Source organism: Ptychodera flava, unplaced genomic scaffold (genome assembly GCF_041260155.1).
Source record: "Ptychodera flava strain L36383 unplaced genomic scaffold, AS_Pfla_20210202 Scaffold_67__1_contigs__length_642179_pilon, whole genome shotgun sequence".
Lineage (NCBI taxonomy): Eukaryota > Metazoa > Hemichordata > Enteropneusta > Ptychoderidae > Ptychodera > Ptychodera flava.
The window spans coordinates 555,998-578,957 of record NW_027248389.1 but is presented as its reverse complement, the minus strand read 5'-3'; the positions used below and the strand labels follow the sequence as shown (position 1 = coordinate 578,957).

Genomic DNA, 22,960 nt, shown 5'->3' with positions numbered 1-22,960 from the left:
CTCCTTTTTCTGAAACCTCTTATCAGTGGTTTCCAAAGTGTGCATGCCATCTCTTTCACTCTCATTTTGAGAAAGATTTACAACTGTAGCAACATTTTCCTGACACTCTTTTGCAGGCTCTGTGGAGTGTAAATGACATAGTGACTCTCTACTGCCAACATTTTTAGACACATTCTGAGATCTACCTTGGTGTAAATCTGACAGATTACTTTCGCTATCTGCAAGGCTGCTCTGAGTAGCCTTACCTTGGTATTCAATTTTTTTGTTACCACTGTGATCACTTAAATTCGCTGCAATAGCACTACCTACCGGTACTTGATATCTACCTAACATAGCAACCAAATTATCATTGACTTGAATAAGTTGGTTTAAATATCCTTTCACCATCAACAGCATTTTGTCCTTGTGCTTTTTCATTCCCCATTTGCAACTGCTGCTATTAAGGCTGGTTATCACAGCACTCATTGGTAGTGGCAGATGATCAAGTCTTATGTTGCCTATCAATTCCATGAATTCCTGTAAAATGAAGAATAAATTGTTACACATCAATAACACTTCAGCAATAAACCCAACTTTAGGCAGGTGTAATAGAGATTGGGTATAATCCATAATGTACTGGTATAGCTGATTGGTAAGTGCTATGTGGAGTGAACTTGACTATTAATCTTAGGTGCAGCGAACTTGTAAATTTCGTTATTTTACAAAACCATCACACTACATTTTTCGAAGGCTGGTATACCGATTTTTCATGTATTTGACCTTGACCTAAAATTTGTAGGGGAAAGAAGAGCTGTTCGTAATTGCCCTCCCACAGGCATACACGGAAAGTGTGCCATCCCACTGAATTTTGATGCCCACTACCGGCTCTAGTATATATGATCAGTGGCGCCTATCGACATGATCATCGTGTGAATAGAAATAAAAAATGCTTACTGACACGATGATCGTGTGAATAGACAAAAAAAATGCAGATACGCAGTTTTTCTTACGTATTTGCACAATGATTGTGTCTATAAGGAGCATTTTCCGCTTATTTGCATGATCATCGTGCAAATAAGTGACAAAATCTTATAATCGACACAATCTTGAGGCTTTGTTTTTTTATGATCATCAAACACAGCAAATATACCGTAATGTTAATGCCTCATCGGGCCAGCAAATGTATTTTGTGATGTGTATCGGCGCAATTGTTGTCCTTACAGCCTAAGGCACGGTGATTTGTAATTTTAAAGTTGTGAATCTCCATCAAAGGCCATCATTGGTTTACTAGCTTACTAATTTAGGTATGAAGATTGAGTATATGAAATGTCATGGGTTTGCGTCATTAAAATGAAATAAATATGTTGCCCTGTTAATGTATTCCTTATGGCTGTTGATATATGATTGAAGTTGCAACTAAGTAAGTCTTTGCAATTGCCTAACAAGTTATTTAAGTTTCATTTTATTTACACACTATCTAAGAAGGGTAATTTGATTAATAAACTAACTTTCATCAGAGTCCTAAAAGTATGCATCATCAATAGCAAATCGTCTGAGCAAAATGTCCAGAACTTACCAGAAGAAGGCAAAAAACACCGTTGACCTAGGTATAGACGTGATGTCCCAAAATGTATTCAAAGCGAAGACAATTCCTAACCGTTCAAATTGTTTCGTGAGTTTTGTTTAAATAAAATTGCAGGGCACATTTCAAGGGGGAGGCAGCCGCGCCCAAACATCAGCTTACAAATCAGTAAGTACTGCAGTTCTCAAGATATTTGAGTGGACGGATGCCTCACAAACGGACATACATACATACATACATACATACATACATACATACATACATACATACATACTGACAGTGTACGCCGGACAGATACCCATCCCAATAGCTTCTATAGACTATATTAGTCTATAGTAGCTAATAAACGAGAGTTAATTACATTCTAATTAAAGTAAACAAGACTTGCTTAAATCAAGATTTTCATCATAAAAAACAGCATATCTGTCAGGTTATAAAAAATCTTAAGCTGGTTATCTTTTTATCAGTATTTTCATCCTATTAACCAAGCACATTTTAACTTTCAAATTAACATTGTAAGTAAGTTCTGTTGAATAAGTTGAGACTGTACATACTCAGAGAAAGCACACTGAAGAGACAAATGTTTGAAACTTAAGAAGTTCAAGGTTATCAAAAGCATCATGTAACACTTTCATTGCACTGTTTACACAGATTGCATAATTGCTATAAATAGCACATGAGGAATCTTACAGCCCAGCTTTACCATAAAAACCCTATCACTTTGACCACTCTTTTAATTGACCACTCTATTTTTTTCCTCAAAAGGTAATTTTATTTTATCCTTACCAAGTCAACCACAATGGAAGTTAGAACTTTCTCTGTCTCTATTTATTTGACCACCCTATCATGACAAACTATTTTGAGCAATTTCTTTTAGATAACATACAGGGCACAATAAATGATGGTTCAGAATATGTCAAAGTTGGGATTCAGAAAGTTGCTTTTACATGTTTTAATCCTCCAAGATGGTAAGCATTTCACTATGAACTGTCAAAAAAAGTTGAACTTTCTGATAATTCTACACTAAAATTATTTTGGCTTTGATGATTTCCTAATTAATTCAATTATTTAAAATCATATTAATTATTTTTTTCTGGGTGAATTGATAGGGTTTATACAGTACAAGAATTACATACAATGTAAGTCAAATTTTGATCAAAATGACAAAAAAAATTCCTTGAAAATACAGATTTTCATATTTCATCACAATTTGAACAAATCTAAGTTGGGTTGTCCTTAGGGACCTGTATACCAAAAAACAAGTTGTCTGACCAGCGTTATGAAGAAGAAGATTTTTTACAAAGGATGCCTTTCTTGGCATTAATTTGCCTATTTTCAACAATATCAAAAAGAATTTAAAAAATAGTTTCTCAAATCATATTTTCATCTACACAACAAATATCAAATAAGTAAGTACTGCGGTTCTCAAAATATTTGAGTGGACGGACGCCTCACAAACGGACATACATACATACATACATACATACATACATACAGACTGACGCCGGACGGATACCCATCCCAATAGCTTCTATAGACTATAGTCTATAGTAAATAAAAATAGACAAAGAAGGCTCGATAAAAAGAAAACTGAGGTGGGTGTAAAAAATGTACAAGGGATCTGGTAAAAATGTAATGCTAACTCAACAATCTTCTAGACCCTACCCCTCCTGAATATCAATGTTCCACCCCTTGGTATTACATAACACCAGATGACAGGAAATATATTTACAACCTTGGGGAGTTTTTAATTACAATGGATGAGCCTTATCATTCTAATGTAAACAGCACTTAAGTTAGTTACAGATAGTGAAATTCCTTCTGCTGTGGGTGGTGATTACAACATCTGGAATTATCCCGGATCCAAATTTCTCATCAGTTCTTGTATGTCTTACATAGAAAAGTTGCAAAAATTGGTCCGCAATGAAAAAATTTACCTCAGCTTTGTTTTCTCAATCAAATTTTCCTACAAATTGATACCAAATATGACAAAATTATGTTCACAGCCTTCAAAACTGTCTCATAATATATCCTGGGTTGGTGTAGGTCATTTAAGGTCACAAACTGAGAAAATTACCTAAACTACAGTGTATAAAAATATGGGGGTTCCCATCACTTTGAGCAGAAAATTTATCTAATAACATCCCTCGGGACTTTATACCAAATTACAAAGCTATCAAACAAGTTATTTTGAGAACAAGTTTTCTTGACCAAAAATGACAATATTGTCTTAAAAAATTTGTATATTTCAGGACAATTTCCACATATCTAACTAAATTGTCATATACATCTGTGTACCAAATATAAAAGCTACCTGTCCAGGGTTTTTAAAAAGAAAATACTGTTAAAGATTTTTTGACCAAAAATGACAAAATTGCTCCAAAATAGTAATTTTCCAAATTTTTGTCATAATTTCAACAAATTAGAAGAGTAACACCTGCGCAAAGATCGAACCCAAATTTGAAAGCGATTGGGCTGGCAGTTTCAGAGAAGAATTTGTACTGAAAATGAGAAAAATCACCAAAAAATTCAGCAAAAATACAAAATTAAAGATATCTTCACAATATTCATAAAACTGTATAAGGTTCACCTAAGGTACTTGCACACAAATTTTCAAAGCAATCAAAACAGCGGTTCTAGAGTTATTAATTCTTGACCATTTTCACATTTTGTAAGCTCATTTGCATAATTTTGGCAATGCCAACTTCATTTGAACAAAATCCCATCTATAGCCCAGGATGCATCCACACACCAAATACCAAGCTGAAACGTGCAGCGGTTTGCGTGTTTTTGATGTTGACGGACATACTGTACGTACGTACATACATACATACACACATACATACTGTCTCGGGACCTCCAGTGTCCTATTGTTTTGTAATATATAACAAGTGTGCCATGAGCTTCGTTGAATACACTGATATCAAACAGCCAGGTAGCTGTAAACTGGCGCAAAATGGTTTGATCCATGCAGAAGCTTGCATAGGGAGATCGAATGGAGATAGCACAGCAGGCACAGTGTATGGTTTTCTGACCAAAGTACCTCGGAGTTTTCCAAGGGATATTGGAAGATTGGAGGAAAGTGATAGGGGCTTATCAAAGTTGTGCTGCGGTTCATTTGTGTGCTGTTGTAAGAGTCCTTTGTTCTCTCACTGAACGGATTGATCACACCATACAAGTTTTTTATCCAAATGCACACACGAAACAAAGTCCCGAAGCAGCGAATTCCAGCCATTTTCAAACCACACTGTTGTCAGTGGGGTAAACAATATTCACAAAAATCACATTTCCAGGCTAATAGACTATGTTTTACAAAATCACACGTCCTTATCACAAAAAAATAGCGTCAAGGACACTGAAGCTCCTCAAGTGTGAGGCCAGTTGAAGTAGTTGGTTTTGGTAAGCAGTAATTGACTTGGAGGCATGGGTTGGGATACGGGATACACAAGATTTGTGTTAGATACATTTAATTGTATATACGGCATGATTTGGCGCATTAATATAAAAAGTTGCATACATTAACACCAATCTAACCTGATGGAGTATGTGGCGGTTTATCATTAGGCCACTAGTAAAGTGAGTAAGCGCCATTTACTGCATTGGAATGCAGGAGAGCCACCGTAATTTCTCTGTCAGCATTCTAGTGAAAATTACTTCTTGGTGTTTTTCAACATTTAAATTTGTAGTATACAAGTGAATTGCATTTTCACATTGATCAGCTTGACTAGAAAATTCATCAGCCTTTTGCTGAAGTAGGTTTATATCCTCTTGTGTATGTATATTGGCCAACTCTGAGATGATTATAATTCTGCAAAATGTTTACCATCTTTCTGTCTGCACAGGCGCAATAGAGAAATAAATATGCAAAAAAGATGAAAGGCTTCAGTATATTTGTGAAATCGAGCTCAAAGGTCATTGAAGTCATGTGACTTTTGTCAAAAAAATTGTATCCCATAGTTATCCCTATATACCAACCAGATATGAACTGTAAATGCTCACGTGTTTCATTGTATATTGCAGTTATGTGTAAATTTGATCCTTTGACACATGTTTGCAACTTCATTGAAAGTATTATGATCAACATAATGAACAATATTCACCACAGATTAAACTCTATAGGTCATTAAGTATTCAAATACGCAATTAGCTGAAATAGAAATAATTAATTTCTTTGACTGCTGTCATTGTATCACCACTTTATATAGCAAGTGTAATTGCCTTTGGTCAAGTCCTTCAAACTATATATTCCAAACTTTGAAAGCTCATTACATATGCAAACTATTAATTAGCTGACATGAAAACTTAAGTGCGAAATGACTTTCAATATTGGTATAACCTGGTATAATCATCAATATACATAGCATGTTATGCCAACTTTGATCAAATAAATCCAAGTATATATCCCTAATTAGGAAAGTTCATTAAATACACAAATTAGGAATTGGCTGAAGCAAAAATGCTTAATGCCTTTCAATAATGTTAGCCTACATAATAGTATCTTTAATGTATATAGAAAGTTCCATCAATTTTGGTCATGTAAATTCAAATATATATCCCTAATTTCAAAAATTCATTAAATATTCAAATTAGGAGCTGGATGAAGTAAAATGCTTATGACTTTCAGTAACGTCGTATCATAGTATCTTTAATGTACATAGCAAGTTTCGTCAACTTTGGTCTAGTCAATACAGATAAATATCTCTGACTATGAAAGCTCATTAAATATGCAAATAAGGAATTGGCTAAAGTTCAAATGCTTAATGACTTTCAATAATGTTCTATCATAGTATCTTTAATGTACATAGCCAGTTTTCGTCAACTTTGGTCTCGTCAATTCAGATAAATACTCCTAATTAGGAAAGTTCATAAAATATGCAAATTAGGCATTGGCTGAAGTAAACATAGGGCCAAAGTCCCTGAAGCTACTATAGACATGGATACAAATTAAGTATTTCCTGACTGTATGAAATTATCTCACTAAGGTCATCCTAGGGACATGTAAACCAAATATTAAAGCTGTCTGCCCAGCGGTTTTGAAAAAACAAGTGACTCAACAGTTGACAGAGCTCTGCTGTGTTTATGTAGAGAATAACCTTTTGTGACACATGTATTGATGAAGAAGGTGGATATCTTTGATAGCTCATGTCAGGATGGCCTGACCAAAAATGGAGAAAAATTCTGTAAAAATACAGATTTGCATATTTCATCAGACTATATTAGTCTATAATAGCAAATAACGAGAGTTAATTACATTCTAATTAAAGTAAACAAGACTTGCTTAAATCAAGATTTTCATCATAAAAAAACAGCATATCTGTCAGGTTATAAAGAATCTTAAGCTGGTTATCTTTTTATCAGTATTTTCATCCTATTAACCAAGCACATTTTAACTTTCAAGTTAACATTATAAGTAAGTTCTGTTGAATAAGTTGAGACTGTACATACTCAGAGAAAGCACACTGAAGAGACAAATGTTTGAAACTTAAGAAGTTCAAGGTCATCAAAAGCATTATAAGGAATCATGTTACACTTTCATTGCACTGTTTACACAGATTGCATAATTGCTATAAATAGCACATGAGGAATCTTACAGCCCAGCTTTACCATAAAAACCCTATCACTTTGACCACTCTTTTACTGACCACTCTATTTTTTTCCTCAAAAAGTAATCTTATTTTATCCTTACCAAGTCAACCATAAATGGAAATTAGAACTTTCTCTATCTCTATTTATTTGACCACCCTATCATGACAAACCTTTATGAGCAATTTCTTTTATATAACATAAATGGTGGTTCAGAGTATGTCAAAGTTGGGATTCAGGAAAGTTGCCTTTACATGTTTTAATCCTTCAAGATGGTAAGCATTTCACTATGAATTGTCAAAAAAGTTGAACTTTTTGATAATTCTACACTAAAATTATTTTGGCTTTGATGATTTCCTAATTAATTCAATTATTTAAAATCATATTAATTATTTTTTTCTGGGTGAATTGATAGGGTTTATACAGTACAAGAATTACATACAATGTAAGTCAAATTTTGACCAAAAATGACAAAAGAATTCCTTAAAAATACACATTTGCATATTTCATCACAATTTGAACAAATCTAGTTGGGTTATCCCTAGGGACCTGTATACCAAATAACAAAGCTGTCTGATCAGCGGTTATGAAGAAGAAGATTTTTTACCAAAACACCTTTTTTGGCATTAATTTGCCCAATTTCAACAATATCAAAAAATTAAAAAAAATGGTTTCTCAAAATCATATTTTTCATCTACACAACAAATATCAAGTAAGTAAGTACTGCGGTTCTCAAGATATTTGAGTGGACGGACGCCTCACAAACGGACATACATACATACATACATACATACATACATATTACATACATAAATACATACAGACTGACGCCGGACGCCGGACGGATACCCATCCCAATAGCTTCTATAGACTATAGTCTATAGTAGCTAAAAATGCTTAATGACATTTAATAATGTTATAGTATCTTTAATGTACATAACAAGTTTCATCAATTTTGGTCTTGTAAATTCAAATATATATCCTTACTTTCAAAAGGTCATTAAATATGCAAATTAGGATTTGGATGAAGTAAAAATTCTTAATGACTTTCAATAATGTTTAATCATAGTATCCTCAATATGCATACCAAGTTTCGTCAATTTTGATCAAGTAAATTCAGATATATACGCCTAATTAGGAAATTTCATTAAATATGCAAATTAGTAATTATCTTTCACATCAGCCCTTTAATAACTTTCATAGCTGATATATCTTGATGTGATCAACATTTGTAGCAAATCTCATCAAATTGCGTGCAATCGTTCTCAATGTATATCCGTTTTTTCTAAAATCATTAATTATGCAAATGAGCAAAAAGTAAGCAAGCCACACCCACCAAAAACTAATCAGTTCTTACCATTTGCAAACTGAATCTATGTACCAGATTTGATTCTGATCTGATGAGCCGTTTTTGAGATATTGAGCCCACAGACAGACAGACCCACAGACAGACAGACAGACAGACACACACACACACAGACAGACATCGCTGCGACATATGCTCACGTGTCTCAACAAGTGAGCAAACAAACCCAAGCTGCTGAGTTTTGACAGTTTGAAACGGAAAAACTACCTTGGATGTGTGAGAATGTACCCACATGTGTGGGTGTAACAGTATAGTGAGCATGCTCGTGGACTCAGAGGTTATTATAAATGACACCACTGACAATGGGGGCTTTGAAGTTGAGAATACATTGAAAGTATTAAACTATGTGAATTTACATGTCACATATACAGACCTGAATGACTTATGTTATTCAATGTTTACATTAGTGAATCACTTCTCTTACACATGGCTGAAACATTTATATACAAAGGTCAGACTAAATGAGAATTCTTGTGGTGATCAAGACCTACAGATTCAAACCAAACCTGACAAACATGTTGTACGTTATGAAAGGGATTCCATTTTTGTGAGTCTTATATATTAATATGGTACAGCTGACCACACTTATTGTTACAAACCAGAGTGTATGTAATGTGCCTGCACTGATAGAGCATGTTCAGAATTCTTGCCACAATGTAATGTAGTTGAATTTGGTATTGTTTTGAAAAACTAATCTAACTACAGTATTGTAACGACATCCTGAATTCGCCTTATTGAAGAATATGTATGCAACTGACTACCAGTAGTAAAGAAATTCTGGTAACATTGCATGTTTTGAAATACATCGACAGATTAAGTTTTAAGGTGATTTTAAAAAGACAATGGATGACGGGGGTAACAATTAACCTTCATGCATCTGGTTAATACAACAAAGCAGAGTACAGCAACTTCAAGACTTTGACCCATCTATAATTTAGGACATGAACTACTGGTAACCCTACGAATTATTGTCAATGATTATATGGTAGGGAGTTATTCCTTAAGTACCTTGGTTGTATGTACTCCGTGTCAATTTTGTATCTGTCAATCTTAGACTTCTTTGGAAAACTACACTGAGTACAGTGTGCTTCAACCTGAATGCTGGTTCTTCTGACTGAGCCAATTTGAGTTTTTTGAACTGTCTTCATATGATTATAACAAGCACTATACATAGACACTGCTGTTATTAAATGAGAATCTGTCTCACCTGAAGTTCAAAAATTAAAATGAGTAATTAGATTACTGGAATGCCCAGGACATGCAGGAGTGATAACTGTACCGGGACAGTGCACTCATTTCGATATGCTCCTTAAATTCCATTGGCTTGTACAAGGCTATTTATACCGGTAGGTTGTACCAAGCATGTCAACTTCCATAAATTTTCAAAGGTCATCAAATGTCAACTATAGAGGGAGCTACATATGCAGGACAAACATAGTTCAAGATTCATGTTAATCATTACCAGAAATCTAGTGATATATATTTCAGTGGATCAGGAAGAGTTGTAGACTCTCTCACAGCCCCTCGCCGGCTACGCCTTCGACCATACTGGCGCCCTCAGCAGTTGAGCCGGGCAAAGCTCGTCTCAGCGAGCCGGCGCTACGCTACAGCACGGCTGGCTCGGTTAGTGTCACTTGTTAGAAAGACCGTTGAGGGCGCATAACTGCGTAGCGAACGAAGGGGCTGTGAGAGAGTTCCGCTACACTACAGCACGGCTGGCTCGGTTAGCATCGCTTGTTAGAAAGACCGTTGAGGGTGCATAACTGCGTAGCGAGCGAAGGGGCTGTGAGAGAGTCTAGAAGAGTTGCTGAAGCCATATCATGTATATAATCTGATAATGCTTATCTTTGTTGTCAGATACAGGTGTAGCAGGTAAATTAAGCCAGTGGTCAGGTCAACTTGTGAGTCCTGATCAGGCCCACAAAAGTAAGTTGCATATTACCAAGAATACAGGTATTAATATTATTATGTATTATAATCTAGAGTAATGAAAGTATTACCAAAGTTAGCAAACATATTATCTTTACATTGTACTCCGTGTCCTATTGTCAAAGGTGAAAAATAATTTTCATCCATAAAGTATTCTCTTGTCAAGTTTGAAGACTTTTAAAAATCAAATCATACTGTGACTTTCCAGTATACATGTATATGTTTCTCATCAGTGTTTTTATATGGATTTAGATGCCACATAAATAACTGAATAAATAATATCATATTATTAGTAGTACATGATCTCTTCTCCTGAGTTAAGGCCGAGTTACACGAGGCAACTCGTTGAGCAACGCGACGAGCAACACGACAGGCAACGCGTCAGGCGACGCGACTGGAACAGTTACACGGGGCAACTCGTTCGGCAACTCGTCGCCAGTTGCCTCACGCAAACAGCTACAGCGCATGCGCGAAGAGTAGAATATGTTTTCGGTCAAAGGTCATCCAACTTTCTGATCGGCCCCAACGTAAGTACACAATCTAAATTATTTTGCTGTTTTTTAAAATTTTTTGCGGTATATTGTATTTTCTCTAACTGTTTTACTTTTCGTAAGCGGTTACTCCGGTAAACATACATTACAAATGGCGTTACGATCGATTTTGACCGGGTGTTATTGGTTTAATGCTACGCCCACTACGAACAAAAGACGTGCGGACAGCGATATGGGGGTGGGTGGGTGTCATTTGATCAGCGCCACTGTTGACATGACAGTTGTGCTATCAGCAGTGCAGACACCCCTTGTACAATTTGACATTTTTACTCTTCCTTTCATAAAAAACTGTATCTGCAGTGTTTCAATCTCAGCGATGAACAATTGAGGCCCCATAGTCCTCTTTACAATTAATGTAATAACAGAGGGGCAGTTAAAGATGGCATTGGAGCTTATATTAAAATTTTTACATTGTCAAAACTCTTACTATTCAGTGTTTCATAATTACTCAGAAACATGGATGAAGTTGATGAAGCACTCGCTGTGATGATGACAACAGCAGTAGCTTACTATGTTACAGAAAAAAGAAGGAAAAAGAACAGGAAGAGGTAATGATTAGTGTTTTCTCTATCTGAAAGTTGTTTTTTTAACTCAAGCAAGCTAGTAACAATCACTGTTCTAGCTGAAAACCTTTATCAAAACATTTCTTTCTTCATCAGAAATATTTGGAATTAGTCAATTGATTCTTACAACTAATATTAAATGTTTACAGAAGACTGTGGTGTAAGCCTTGGTTGCTGAGACGGCAACAACAAGGTTGGTACCAAAATCTCATTCAAGAATTAAGAGATGAAGACCCAAAGTGCTACAGAAATTTCTTAAGGGTCAATCACAGTGGTTTTATGGATTTGCTATCTCTGATTGAGGGCAAAATAGCGAAGATGGACACCACGATGAGACCTGCTGTGTCACCGGGAGAACGTTTGGCAGTGACTCTGAGATACTTAGCCACAGGTATAAACATTTCAGTTAAATAATAACTGTGTATGTAAAAAGTCAAACTATATATTCCCCACTTTCCCTTCATAAAGTAATTGCATAGTTCTTGTTTTTGCCCAGTAAAATTCATATAAACAGACAAAATTAGTAACGTTGAAGACAACTTCAGAGATTTTAAAATGTTATTCTTTAAATGATTTATAATTAAATTAAATATTTTTTTCTTTTTTTTCTTGTTTTGTTCTAGAGATAGATAGTTTCAATGTTCATGAAAACTGAATCTTATAAAGGTATATGAGTGTATGTGACTGTCTGCCTTCTCTATGGAGTAAAGTGCTCAATTCATAATTGTTAGAAATGATAAACAGATATAAGAACAATGAATTCACATGATATCCATTATTTCATTTTTTCACTATTTTTGATTTGAAAGTCAACCACGACTCCTTGTGTTACTCCTCAAAGCATGTTGATATACACACTGTTCAGCTTGTCAATTTAGCTCTTACGTGTGTAAACTGCATTGTTATTGATCACTGAAAAATGACTTCTTGTCCGGACTAGTATTCAAAAGTTAAACAAGAACAATGCATTTTACACATAAATATGCTAAGTTGACAAGTTAAATACTCGGTATTACAACATACCCGGGGAAGCAGAATAAGAAGTTTCAATTGATGTAGAAAATAAATTTAATGAAAAATCATCAAAAGTTTGCTTTGCTGGTCTTTATCTCTTCCTTTTCTTCTTCTTCTAAAATCATGCTGAAACATTTAAATCGAGAAAAAACCTGTACATGTGACACAGATCACAATAACTGTACACACACACACACATGTGAATATATATATATATATATATATATATATATATATATATATATATATATATATATATATATATATATATATATATATATATATATATATGTGTGTGTGTGTGTGTGTGTGTAATATAGGAACTTGTATTTGATACTATACAGGCTGTTTCATGTGCTAGGCAATCATCAGGCGTGATGATTGCTTACAGCATAAAACACCCTTTGGAGTGAAAAATTCATGTTCTTAGATTTCCAGTATCACCGTCCTGCAGAAATGCATTGAGCACTATACTTTGTCTGTATTGACAAATAAAACTTTTTGTTTTACATATATATATATATATATATATATATATATATATATATATATATATATATATATATATATATATATATATATATATATATATTTACATACATAAAGCAATTTGCTTGTTAATGCAGACAAAGTATTGAGCCCTATGCATTTCTCAGTGAAGGGTTGTAATACTGGAAACCTGAGAACTTTCAAGTTGTTTTGTCACTTAACAGATTGTTTCATAAACTAAGCAATCATCATGCATTATGATTGTCTGGTGCATGAAACAGCCTTTACAGTGGCAAATACAAGTTCCAAGATTTCATATATATATATATATATATATATATATATATATATATATATATATGAAATCTTTCTCTCTTTCAAGAGAGAGAGAGAGAGAGATTCTCAGAACTAGTAGTTACTTTACAGCATGGAGCAGCCTGTATAGTAACTACAAATTCATAGATTCTCTCCCTCTCTCTATATATATAATGATAATAAAAATACTTCAAATACTAAGTAATGAAATCTGTTACTTAAGTTTCATGTATCCTGCAATACAGATGATTGCAGGATGCATGAAACTTAAATAAGAGATTTCATTCCTTTTGACTTGAAGTATTTGTGTTAATATTTATAACACTTTGCTCAGCATCGAGTATTGTGATTTCCCACGAGGACATCTGTATATTTGGATAAATATGCATAGACACTCTTTCTTTGTGTTGTTTCTTTACATAGGCCAATCATACCAATGCCTTCAGTATGGTTTCAGAATATCAGTTTCAACCATAAGGCAAATAATTCCTGAAACATGCGAAGCAATTTACCAGGCTTTGAAAGAGGATTACCTCACGGTGAGTTTTTTTATTTGCTTGAAATAACAACATCACAAATATTCAGCAAAAGATATTATTGGGAAAATGACATGGGTGATATGTCATTATCTACAATGAAATGTAAATTATCAGAAAACTCATCAATGAAACACACTTTTTAGTTCACTTCAAAAATAGCGAATGTTTAATATGTGACAATGTGACATAAAAATTATTTGACAATAAGGGTCAATTTACTTTATGAGTGAATGTTTTAGTATTACAATATAACAACTCCCAACAGTAATAATTTTCAAAAGCTAATTGAGGGGAATGAATGTCTGTGATTTGAGTGAAATAGTACTGTATGTTAATTTTAATAGTTTTCATAATCTGATTGCTGACATTCATGCAACACCTGTGAGATTGGTGTTTGTGGATAAATATAACTGTTTAATTGTGGTCCAGGGGTTAATGGATGTGAATATATACCACTCTGATCAGTTTGAGGATATCCAGACTGTCCTGGTGGACAGCCATATGGTGGACTCAGACCCCCACAACTCATTTGCATAAGTGTCTCAGTTATTTTCATTCTTGCAACTGCTTTCGCTCTGGTGTCATTACATAAACTCAGTTCTTGGGCAACATATTGTCCAAATGACTGGTCAGCCAATGAAGTTTGAGATGTTCTGTCAGCGATCTTCTGACATGCTGTCACCATGTCTTTCAGCACCATCACACCTTCATCTTTCTTAGTACTTCTTCTTCTTTTACTGGGAACTGGTGTTACATCAGCAGTATCGCTAGTATTCTCTGGCAGCATCTCCTCATTTTCTGCTTCTGATTCTGCATCGGAATCATGTACCTGTAAAAATGAAACATATATTAGATCCAAATCAACTGGTAAAATCATTTTTACTAGCTAGATTCAGTCTCTTTTAATAAACAGATGTTAAAAACCACATCTTTCATCCATGGGACTTCAAAATTATAATGTTATTTAAAATATGGGAAATAGCCATATGATATTGTGAGAACTTTTAAAGAAAACACGCAAGAACAAAAAAGTGGCAGGTAAAAATCGCATTTTATGGCTGTGTGCACCTAAAGGAAATAAATTTGACACAATTAGCTTTAGTATATTTTACAATTAAAGCGACAAAGTCGGCAATTTTTCATGAATTTTGTTTGATGTGAGATACTTGTTTGACATGTTGAGAGATACTAAATGAATGGGTGACCATGCATATATTAAACCCTAGTTGTAGACACGATCATTGAAACATCACAAAAATGAATTAATAATTCATTTCTGTGATGTTTCAATGAGCGTGTCTAAAATTAGGGTCAAATATATGCATGGTCACCCATTCATTCAGTATCTTTCAACATGTCAAACAAGTATCTCACATCAGACAAAATTCATGAAAAATTGCCGACTTTGTCGCTTTAAGGAATCAGTTTCATGTGTGCATATGGCTAATAAAACTTTACGTTTTACAGACTTCAAATACTACTGAAGATTGGTTGAATGTTGCCAGAGAATTCGAACAACGATGGAACTTTCCTCACTGCATTGGTGCCCTGGATGGAAAGCATGTTGTTATCAGACAACCATCAAACAGCGGCAGTACTTACTATAATTATAAGCACACCTTCAGCATTGTTTTAATGGCTCTTGTTGATGCAAATTATAAATTTAGTTATGTAGATGTAGGATGCCAGGGTCGCATCAGTGATGGTGGCGTGTACAGGGCATGCTCACTATCATCTGCTTTGGAATCAAATGATTTAAATTTACCAGAGCCAACATATCTTTCAGGTACAAGTGTGAAGTTGCCGTACATGATTGTGGCTGATGATGCCTTTCCAATAAAAGAGTATCTCATGAAACCATATCCTCATAGAAATCTTCCCTTAGAAAGACGTGTGTTTAACTACAGGCTATCTAGGGCAAGGAGAGTTGTAGAGAATGCTTTTGGTATCCTTGCAAGCAGATTTAGAGTTTTCCTTGCTCCAATAAACCTACCCCCAGAAACTGTGGAGGTGGTAGTGTTAGCGTGTTGTGCTTTGCACAACTATCTAATGTCCCATTCAACTGCTAACTCTGTGTACACACCACCAGGGTCAACAGATATAGTTGATCCTGTCACTCATGACATACTTGATGGAAGTTGGCGCAATGAAAGTGGCCGTATGATGAGTCTACAAAGGCATCCACCATCAAGGGGAACAGAGGGGGCAAATCATGTAAGAAATACTCTGTGTGAATATTTCAATAATGAAGGTGCTGTAGGGTGGCAATAGTAAACCTCAGAAGTAAATGAATGGCATCGTATTGCAGTATTTCATGTTACGGGTGAAAAAATAAAACCCATATTTTTACATGTTGATATGCAAATCAGCAAAACAGAAAAGCAATATTGAAATAATTAGGGTTTGATAGGAACTATGTTGTTTCTTAATAATAATAATAATAATATTAATAATAATATTCTATTGCTTGCTTGTAAATATAGGATTTAGATCACATTTGTGGCAATAAAGGTGTGATACAATAGTGAGTTCAAATTTTTCTTCAATACAGATAAAGTATTACAATATAATAATAGTATTTTATAATAAATATAACTAGGTATTTCTTTGTTTATATGAAGTTAAACTGTAGTCTGCAAGTTGTTCATTAAAAGATAACTCTTGTTTTGTAAGTAGTGAAATAAGCTGATTTACAGTTGTATCGTTTGGGAAATTGAATTTACTGGAAACGTTCTTTCTCAGGACTTTGTATTTCTGACAGACTAATAAAAAGTGTATTTTGTCTTCAATACTGTTGGTGTTACACTGATTGCAGTATCTTTCAGTAATTGGGCTTTTTGGAACAAGGTGTCTCCCTTTCTCAATTGCTAAATCATGTATGCTAATGCGAAGTTTGGTGAGTAATTTTCTGTTAATGTATTTCTGAATATAAAACACTCATGACGTTATTTTGTTTATTCTGACGATTTTGACTGAAATTGCTGTTTTCAATATTTTTACAGTTCTAGTTATGTACTAAAATCAATTTGGAACTATGTTGTGTTCTAGTTTTGTTGGAAATTAATCTATTGTACTTTAACAATAGATTTTCTTGTGAAATAAAAGTCCAAATTTGTAATGTGAATACTCTACTTGTGTGTTTCAGAACATGCACAACCGCATGCAGATGGTGATCTCTAAAGAAAATTTACATAAGAATATCGGTATGCTATCTCAGCCATTCATAGACCTCATATATATGTCATGGATGCGGATCACTGGAATTTTATTATTCCATATTCATGGACTTTGCGACACTTTTTGCTAAATTCAAGGAACACAGTGACATGTAATAATTACAGAGTGCCATGGCCTCATACAGCATTTTGAGGGACAATGGATTTATTTTTAACAAATAATATGGCATATTCTACTGTACGTTCCACTTGCTTTAAGCTTAGCTTGTAAAAAATGTTGCTACAAGATATGCCGCATCACTCATTAAAATAAATCTAGTATTCCTGAAAATGCTGTGTGAGGCCATTGGGTTCTATCATAGTAGGTGGTCATATTAAAATAAAATTCTTACCTGAAGTGCATCAAATGTTGACCTTGTACTTTTAGGGATGATGAATTTATCGCAGAAACTCAGTTTGTCGAGGATCCATTGACGTTTCTCCAACTGCATAGCACTGCTCCCGCTTTTCGGACCTCGGCGATGTCTAGCATACACCGTCCTCAGGTTTTTTATTTTCTTAAATACGCTGGTTACTTTAATGAAAAACAGACACAAAAATATTTAGATACACATTCTTGAAATCTGTTCTCTATTGTAATCAACCAAACTTAATACAGCTAAAGTAGCATGGGATGTGACAAAATCCATAAATCTGATATCTTTCGAAAGAGCAAGCTCTCATTTGAAAATTTTTTTGAAATGACACAAATGAAATAAAATCAATTTGGTTTCGAAGTTCTCTCTTGACTAGCTGTGATTGGTTTCAATGAGAGGAAACATTCTACCCCATGCCAAACACCCTCATATTTTCCAATTAAACTTACTGTCTGCATGATTTGAAATTTCATGATGACTTTTCACCAAATATTAGCATATCAGCACTATTTACCATGCTTTTCAACAGACTGTGGAACAGTGGACATTACATACCTGGCTTATCAAGGCTGACGGCGATTTCTTGCATCAAAGTCTCCCTCAACACCTTGTCCTTGTATTGTTTCATTGAAACATCCCATAGCGCCTGTCGTTCTCTGTACTCTAAAACTAACTTGTCTACTTCATCATCTGACCAGGTATCCATTTTGGCAACTGTTTTGTAAGTTAAAATAAAATACGAGTACTTTAAACACGGTCCCTCCGATAACGCTATGTAGCAGTTGAATAGCTGCCTTTTTCCTATCATTCCAAAAGCTCCCATAATTGATTTCTTTACAAACCTACAAAGTTCTATTTCAATTTCCTTAAAAAAACATGTTACCATAATTTTAATCAACATGTCAACTATAAATAACAGTAGCTCCTACAAAATGGAAGAGCCCCCGACTCGATTGATCTTGTCGTCTGCCCGAACATTCTTGGTGAAAACTTAAATTATTTTGTGATTTTACGATTGTTACGTTACGTAGTATCAAAATGTTTACTCATGAGTGGGGAAAATTAACATGAAGATAAATATAATTACGAGTGGGCGCGGGATTGAACTTACCTTCGCTTGTGAAAGTGCTCTGTCAAATACTACAATGTTTTGAAATTAAGGCTATTTATAACTTCGGGTTGGATTATACCAAGTGTGGATTGATTAAGTTTTACCCTAAAAGAAAACAATTCTTGCAACAATTTATCCAATTTCTTCAGTTCGAGCGGCGATTGACAGAATGAGTTATATGAGGTCAAAGGCTACATAAAATTAGCATAATCTTGAAACGCATAATGTAAACATACCTACCGCGGGCTGCTGGTGCTGTCGCAAAACAAAAGTTCCATCGCGAAATCATCACATGTGGCCACGGATGACAACAACATGGTGCCGATGACAGAATCACTGTTCTGCGCATGAGTAGAGGTCAAAGGTTTCTTCAGGCGACGCGACGCAGTGTGTACACGGGGCAACTCGTCCAAGCGACGGGCGACGCGTCGCCTGAAAAACCGACATGTCGGTTTTCCGGGCGACGTCGCCTGACCCCCTCGGGCGACGCGACGATATCATACAAACGGAGCAACACGGCGGGCAACTCGCGTTGCCTGTCGTGTTGCTCGTCGCGTTGCTCAACGAGTTGCCTCGTGTAACTCGGCCTTTAAATAGCATAAGAATAGATCAAAGTCCTTGTCTACATGTATAAATACCATGTGCATAAGAGAAGTTTGTGACTCATGTTTCAAGTCAGTGTAATTAGGGGTTGACCATTTTATGTCTGGGGGAGGGGATGTTGAAAAATTGACTCTGGAACATAATTTTTTTTTTCTCTGCTTCACCTGGAATTATTTCCTTAAACTGTATGAATTCTGACATCTTTTTTTACTTCCCTTCTCTGAGGAATCTTGTTTTCCAGGTGCCAACATGCTGCAATGCCAATGTTCGCTTTCCTTTTAGTTAAGATGCGTAAATCTTCATATGACATGACAACAACTCATAAAGGAAAGAACTGCAGAGCAACACTTAAGTTTACATAGAACTATAGGCAAACAGTATCTGCTTCTGGAAGCTTGAAAGTTTGAAAGATAAATTGAGGCATCTTTTACTGTAAATTACTGGTGGAGATAAATAATATGGCATTGAGGTCTCAGTGTAAGAAAACCGCCACCACTGTGATTAAATTTGTTCCAGGCAGGAGGCTAAAAGGATGTGGCACAAACTGACAAAGGTTTTGAAAGACTGCAAGTACATGGGGGTAGTGGTATACTGAAATGACACAATTAATCCAATTCCTTGAGGGTAGTATTAAAGCAGGGTTCGTACCCTTCTGATTCATGAAATTTTAAATTTTAGATAATTAAAATGGGGTCATTTGGTGGCCATTTTGAGCGATTTAAACAGAGTTTTCATTAAGACTCAAACTATATAAAACACAAAAAGAATTTATTGCCTTGTCAACAGATGCAAGTGAATATCCTAACAGGAAAATTGTCTTTTTTTCACCACTTGATGAAAAGAAATGCAAAGAAATCAAAATGCAGCTTATATGCTACAGAAGTGCTTTGGATTTGTAATGTTTTGAAAGATTATATGACATATTGTTCAGATGCAGGGTATGGCTGTTCATTTTGGAATGCAGCCATTATTTGGATATTAACAGGTGTATACTGTAACATGCTTTGAAATGAAAATAAATCATACATTTAGCATATCATTAAAACATTTTATAAGATCTGTTTTGTGGCAAATTCTTGCATCCTTGTGCAACCCTGGTCACATTGTATTGCAAATGTTGTGCTGAAAATTGTTGGAAATTAAACAAGAGATGGTTCTAGAAACATTCAATATCGGAGTCAGTGTGGGAACCACTTTATATACAACAAATACTTTTTGCTGATGTCAGTCATGATAAACCAGCACATCACCGTAATCATATCAAACATGTAAAATTCTGACTCACAGTAATGGAGATTTCACAAAGTTTACACTTTTGCTGCTCAGTAGCATACTTTTGGTAAATGATAACTTCATTGAAACAAATTCCCATTTACATTTAGCATAATCTACACACAAAATACAAAGTTGAAATGTGTAGTGGTTTTTGAGTTTTGCAATTGGACCAGAGAATTCAAGAATGAGATATTTAGCATTTTTTTTACTAAAATAGCAATAATTGTCCAAAAATAATATATTGCAGGTTTCATTACAATTTGAATAAGGTGATAAATTCATCCCTATGAACCTATGGCAATTTCAGAGAAGATTTTCTTGATAAAAAAAAGGGAAAAAGTGACCAAAACTACAAATTTGCAGAGTTCACCACAGTTTGAACAAACTCAAATAATTTTGCCCCTAGAGACATGCAGACAAAGTTTCATATGCTAGATCATGTATACCCAGTTTCAAAGCAATCCGACAAGCAGTTCAAGAAATGATTTTTTGACCAAAAAGGTAAAAATTGCTCCAAAAATACTAATACAACATTTCACCACAATTTGAAAATTTCATTTAAGAACACCCCTAGGAAGAAGTAGTTACAGAGAAAAATATTTTTTGACCAAAAATGGGAAAAATTGACTCAAAATACAAATATGAAAATTTCACAAAAATTTAATCAAATCTAACATAAGTAACCTTAAGAAACCTGCATACTAAGAATAAATCAATTCTGGCCTGTGTTTACAGAACTTTAGCTATTTTGGAGGGTTTGAAGCTCATTTGTATATTTTTGACACTAACACATTCACTTGAACAAATTCTTATCTCCACCCCTGGGTGCATCTGTATACCAAATATAAGATGGTAGATGCTGCGGTTTTTGAGTTTTTGATGTAGACGGACATACAGGCCTATATACATACAAATGAAATGCAAATAGAACTGACGTATACCATATAAGCTCTCTCTTGGTATATATACATACACCTAGCTGCAATAATTGTAGCCCTTGGTTGGTGGGATTGGGCTTCTGTCGTGCGGCTCGCGCCTTGCCCCAACCAGGGCTACAATTTCTCCCAATACCTGCTCGTGTAAAAGCTGCAGTGCGGATCTACACTGCATGGTCCAGGCACACACGGGGCCGCATTATCAGAGAATCTCCCCTTACCGTGTGCAAATTTCACCATAATCCTGCTCCCAGATAATGTTAGAGCCCTTGTAACTCCTATCGATGGTCAACTTTACTCCTTGCGGCTGAAAAATGACAGTTTAATGACTCAGGCGCGAAGTCAATTCGAACCTGACCGCCGTCGTTGAACTCTGTACCCAGCCGACTTGTACCATTACATTTTAGGGGTGGCCGACAGGTGTGAGGGACTAATGAAAACGGTGGCACTAGCAGTAGCGCGCTAGTGGCAGTAGTTGTTATTTTAACGTTATCTTTTCGAAGGATTGTAAAAAGGTCATAGGACCGTTTGCTCCTTTTCATTACTGCAAGAATACAACTATCGCTGAAAGCAAAGAGAGACCAGTGACCATTGAAGAACTTGCCATCTTTATTTCTGAAGATGTGAAAGAATATTCACGCCATGCAAAGTCTGTCGTCTGGTCTTTGTCATTTTATACAGATGCTCTGACAACAAGAGGACACCGCAATATAATTATAAGATATCCAATCGATATTTACGGCTACTATACTATACGATATAGATCTCTAGGCTATAAAATCTTCGATATATATCGGATATTTACCCGCCTAATTAACAAACTCTAGTATCATCTAGTAGCGAAGTTCGAACCAGACTAGCGCTTGGCCAGAGCTGTAAAGTGGTGAAATGTCTGACATATATTCGCGACTCTTTTTAATCTTGAAGCTTATAGTTGTACAATTTCCGACTGTTTCAAATGTGCTGAAATAGTTCCGATTCATAAGGGAGGCTCTAAGAGTGATGTCAACAACTATAGGCCTATCTCCCTCCTACCAGTTCTTCTACCTAAAATACTAGAAAAACATGTTTATATTAGTTTTTACAGTTTTATGCATTTAATCTTTTTGTCACAACTCACAATCATCAGACAACGTTAACATCACTCTTGTCACATTGCTTTAGTCAAGTTAACTGACCAGGGTCTATACTTTTACAGAATATGGATGAAGATTTACGTGAAGATTTTTTTCATCGTTGATCATAACATTTTGCTGAGCGAACTTTCTGTGTACAGGTTTTCTGATTTGTCACTGAAGTGGTTTCGATCATACCTTACAGGAAGAAGTCAATGTTAGTTTTAGGTGTACACGCTCATGTTTTGTCGATTGGTGTGGTGTATCTCAGGAGTCCATTTTTGGTCCACTTCTGTTTTTTGATCATGTTATGTATGTCATTTTACCCCACACTCATCATGACATGACTGTAATAAGTCTGGAACATTCTCAACTTTGTGTAAAAATGGGAAGCTTAGATACTACTACTACTGTGACTA

The 22,960-nt window shown here is 35.1% G+C and overlaps 2 protein-coding genes across 5 annotated transcripts; one reads left to right on the top strand and one right to left on the bottom strand.

Annotated features, from left to right (window-relative positions):
- The first annotated feature begins 10,761 nt into the window (after positions 1-10,761).
- LOC139128747 (uncharacterized) lies at positions 10,762-16,407 on the top strand. The gene is made up of 5 exons (XM_070694474.1): positions 10,762-10,966; positions 11,443-11,538; positions 11,703-11,944; positions 13,795-13,910; positions 15,378-16,407. The coding sequence occupies exons 2-5, from the start codon at positions 11,447-11,449 to the stop codon at positions 16,179-16,181; spliced, it is 1,254 nt and encodes a 417-aa protein (XP_070550575.1). The 5' UTR covers positions 10,762-10,966; positions 11,443-11,446; the 3' UTR covers positions 16,182-16,407.
- Positions 13,887-19,988, bottom strand: LOC139128748 (uncharacterized). Of its 4 annotated transcripts, none has more exons than XM_070694477.1 (4): positions 18,850-19,984; positions 18,058-18,216; positions 17,479-17,660; positions 13,887-14,739 (listed from the first exon to the last, which is right to left on the bottom strand). In XM_070694477.1, the coding sequence occupies exons 2-4, from the start codon at positions 18,206-18,208 to the stop codon at positions 14,248-14,250; spliced, it is 825 nt and encodes a 274-aa protein (XP_070550578.1). In that variant the 5' UTR covers positions 18,209-18,216; positions 18,850-19,984; the 3' UTR covers positions 13,887-14,247. The 4 variants fall into 4 exon arrangements, with proteins under 4 accessions (XP_070550578.1, XP_070550577.1, XP_070550579.1 ...); XM_070694476.1 differs by having other exon boundaries at positions 13,897-14,739; positions 18,854-19,988; XM_070694478.1 differs by having other exon boundaries at positions 13,903-14,739; positions 18,614-19,985.
- Positions 19,989-22,960: the final 2,972 nt, after the last annotated feature.